Raw genomic sequence first — 3,279 nt, 5'->3', positions numbered from 1 at the left:
CTTCAACTGCATGTTTAAAACTAATATCAATAACTTTACCAAATGAACAGTTGCAATATTGATAACCACCAAGTTATATAGGTGTTTCATTTTTTCTGATTTAGTGATAGGCCTACTCATTACCAAAAGGGACAGAGCATCATGCAGCCTTTATAGCATTAAATGACCAAAAAGAAAAAAGAATAAAAAATAACATTTGTCACGATAAGTTAGATTACATAGGTTCAGTATATAAAGAAAATCATCACTTAATTATCATTACTCTTCTTCAGTGATAGAGCTTGGTGATGTTTAAAACCGTTAAACACTGCTACCAACTGTTCAGGAGGATTATTWCACCCCTAAAKGTTGTTTCACTGTGGAAKGGGTGTGTACAGCAGGGTGGCCAATGGGGTGGCCATATATTTRTCTGTGGTGGMCATGGCCRCCCCTGGCCACCCCTGGCTCCGCCCCTGCCATCCWCTACATTCCAGWAAGTTGAAAAGAACTTATCAATCATTTTTATGCCTGATAATATGCATCTAGGCGCAGTGCGTTTGACTCCTCCCCCGGGATGCAGAGCTCAAGCGACCGGCCCAACTCGCTGTCCTTTRACCAGGGAAAGCACTGAATCTGCAGAATGGAGATCCAGGCTGTAGSYGGTAGTTGCCCCAGATGTTGCTAACARTTGCTAACGGAGTGTTCCAGGTCTGCGCAGACATGTTTCAAACTTTAATCAGCTGATATCTCTGTGGTGCGATTAACATTTACTGAAACTTTTGTGTGTTTTTAGTTTGGTTTATTTGACAACAGGAGAGGGGAATATATTTAATCTTAGAAAACCAAAATCCAACTAACCAACTGGTAAAGTGCAGTCACAAACTAATGGTCARAAATGATGCTTGAAATAGATGATATTCAACAAAAATACAAATGGTTTGTCTTAATTGAATAACAAGCAGCATCTTCATAGACATTCCGCATTCTCAGATTTTACTGCATGTAAACCTAAATGCCCAGAATTTTTTCTATTGTGTAGAGTACAATATGCAAAGAAGGATACTTTTGTCTTCAGTAAATACTATTTACACTAAGCACCTAAAGTTTGAACTTATCTTTAGGTCTGCAACAAATCCTGCAGTTAATTAGACCCACTGTAATTGTGTGTGATAAARTACTGTTACCATGTTGATCCAGAAACTCCTCCTATGTAGAGCAAAGTGTCCAGAAGACCCTCTTTTTCCATCTGATAAAGGGAGCCCACCAGACTGACAGCTGCCCTCTGACCCCCACCAGATGCCAACAAGGCAATGTGTGGAACTGAATCCTGGGTGGAGAGATGATACAGAAATAATCTGTATGTTTGCTTTGAAGGATTTTGTTTTTGAGATGGTTGTGAGTAAAAGGAGAAGACCATAATGGTGACAGAGTTACACTGAAAAATCAGCAAATTAGTCATGATTTTACACTTTTACAGATTTAAATCTGGAGAACAAAATTTCAACAAAGGAAAACAAAAACTAACTAATGAAATTGGGCTTACAAAGATGATTCTCCCAATTTAATATTTTGTTGCACAAGCTTTTGATGCAATCAGTGTAATTCAAATTCAAATTCAATTCAAAAATACTTTATTGATCCCAGAGGGAAATTAGGTAAATTAAATTAGATAATCAAGTGATTTCTGAGTTATCTACACCTGCCAATAAGTACTTTGATCCACTCCTTGTGAAATAACTTCTTACTGGGAGTCTCTCAAGTAGTCACGAAAGAAACAAGTTTAGTGCTTTCTTTACAGAGAGGCAAAAAAGAAACTAAGTGTGATTCTTACCACGGTACAATTGATGCCTTCATTACAGAGTGCCTGYAGAACTGCATGCTTCCTCTTGTTAACATACTCCTGTTCACCAGCACACAGTGACAGGGACTGCCGGATGGGATTCTGCAAGTAATCAGAAAACACTCATTTCACACTAGTTTAAAGCTGATTCTCAAACCAGACTTTAGTTGAAAGCAAAGCTCATGACTTGTTTCAACTCTACTCAGGCCGTTCAAACCTACTGCAATATTTTCTATAAGGCAAACGCAGCGCAGCAATGTGCAAAAAGGTTAAATGGAGCCACAAAAACACTCACCATCTTCTGCCACAGTTTCCAAAACATGCCACAGCTGACAACTGCCACTCACTTCCGTCTCCTCTGTCACTTTTGCGAGTATCCCAAACGATCGTTCAGCATGGAAAGTATGGCAAGCTATTTTAGCATTTAATCGGTTTCGTCTGACTAGCTGTAATTACATTCTAGATATCTAAAAATGAGTTTTGACTAACTGCATTTTGACTATCCGGAATGTTAATTTAAGATATCTGTATTAACATTCTGAATAGTCGATTCAAGACATCTCAAATAGGTATTTTGACAAGTCAAAAAATATAATTAGAGATATTTAAATAACAAATATGACCAGTTATAATTCAATTTCAGATATCTGTAATGGAAGTGTCGTGAATCCAACTATATGCTAAAATGGCTTGCCATACTGATTCAGCGGAGATTCATTATTATTACAACATACAAAAATCCTAGCGCAAAGTTAAAGTGGATTGTAATGTAATTTGTAGAGTGAGTGAAGTGAAATTTTTGGGTGTAATTATTGATGAAAACCTGACCTGGAAATCTCATCTTGATTATCTGAAAACAAAAATAGCAAAATCTGTTGCTGTACTGTATAAGGCAAGAAAATTGTTTAACGAAAGAGCACTGCTTATATTGTATAATGCTATAATTGTTCCTCATTTGACTTATTGTGTTGAGGTTTGGAGGAAGGCATGTAGAACTGCTTAAATATTCTATTTTTATTTTACAGAAAAGAGCCATTAGAATCATCACAAGAAAACATTACAGTCATCCATCTGACATATTTCATCAATTAAAGTTACTAAAATTTTATGAACTGGTTGACCATGGAATTTTACAGGTTATGCATAGGGCTCATACAAATGCTTTACCTCGAAATATTCAATCATTTTTTTTATCAAGAGAGTCAGTAATTATAAATTAAAAGGACTAGAGATGTTTGTGAAGCCGATAATTTGGTTAAACTTAAAGGAACGATGTACGTATGTTCAAGGAGTAAAACTGTGGAATGCCTCTTCTTCTTTCCTTTTTTAACTCTATAGAACAACACGCACCAACAGTACATCTGGGGGTGGGGGTGTGGGTGTGGGTGTCAGGGTTTTATTCCCATCCCGTTCCCCGACTGCCATTTGGGGAGGGGGTCCTGAAGAAGGGCGGACCGCCA

General features: G+C 37.4%; 1 protein-coding gene across 2 annotated transcripts in view; it reads right to left on the bottom strand.

Annotated features, from left to right (window-relative positions):
- The window catches only part of LOC106529930 (cytosolic phospholipase A2 gamma), a gene marked incomplete at its 3' end in the record, with an annotated part of 18,179 nt that overhangs the window by 14,205 nt on the left and 695 nt on the right, over positions 1 to 3,279 (bottom strand). The window contains 3 exon segments of one of the 2 annotated variants that reach the window (XM_014025459.1): positions 1,164 to 1,306; positions 1,811 to 1,921; positions 2,115 to 2,216. In XM_014025459.1, coding sequence (XP_013880913.1) covers positions 1,164 to 1,306; positions 1,811 to 1,921; positions 2,115 to 2,141 — 281 coding nt within the window. 2 annotated transcript variants of the gene reach the window in all.

This window comes from Austrofundulus limnaeus, unplaced genomic scaffold, assembly GCF_001266775.1.
Source record: "Austrofundulus limnaeus strain Quisiro unplaced genomic scaffold, Austrofundulus_limnaeus-1.0 Scaffold477, whole genome shotgun sequence".
Lineage (NCBI taxonomy): Eukaryota > Metazoa > Chordata > Actinopteri > Cyprinodontiformes > Rivulidae > Austrofundulus > Austrofundulus limnaeus.
The sequence above is the reverse complement of the archived record's forward strand: the minus strand, read 5'-3'. Positions and strand labels throughout refer to the sequence as shown.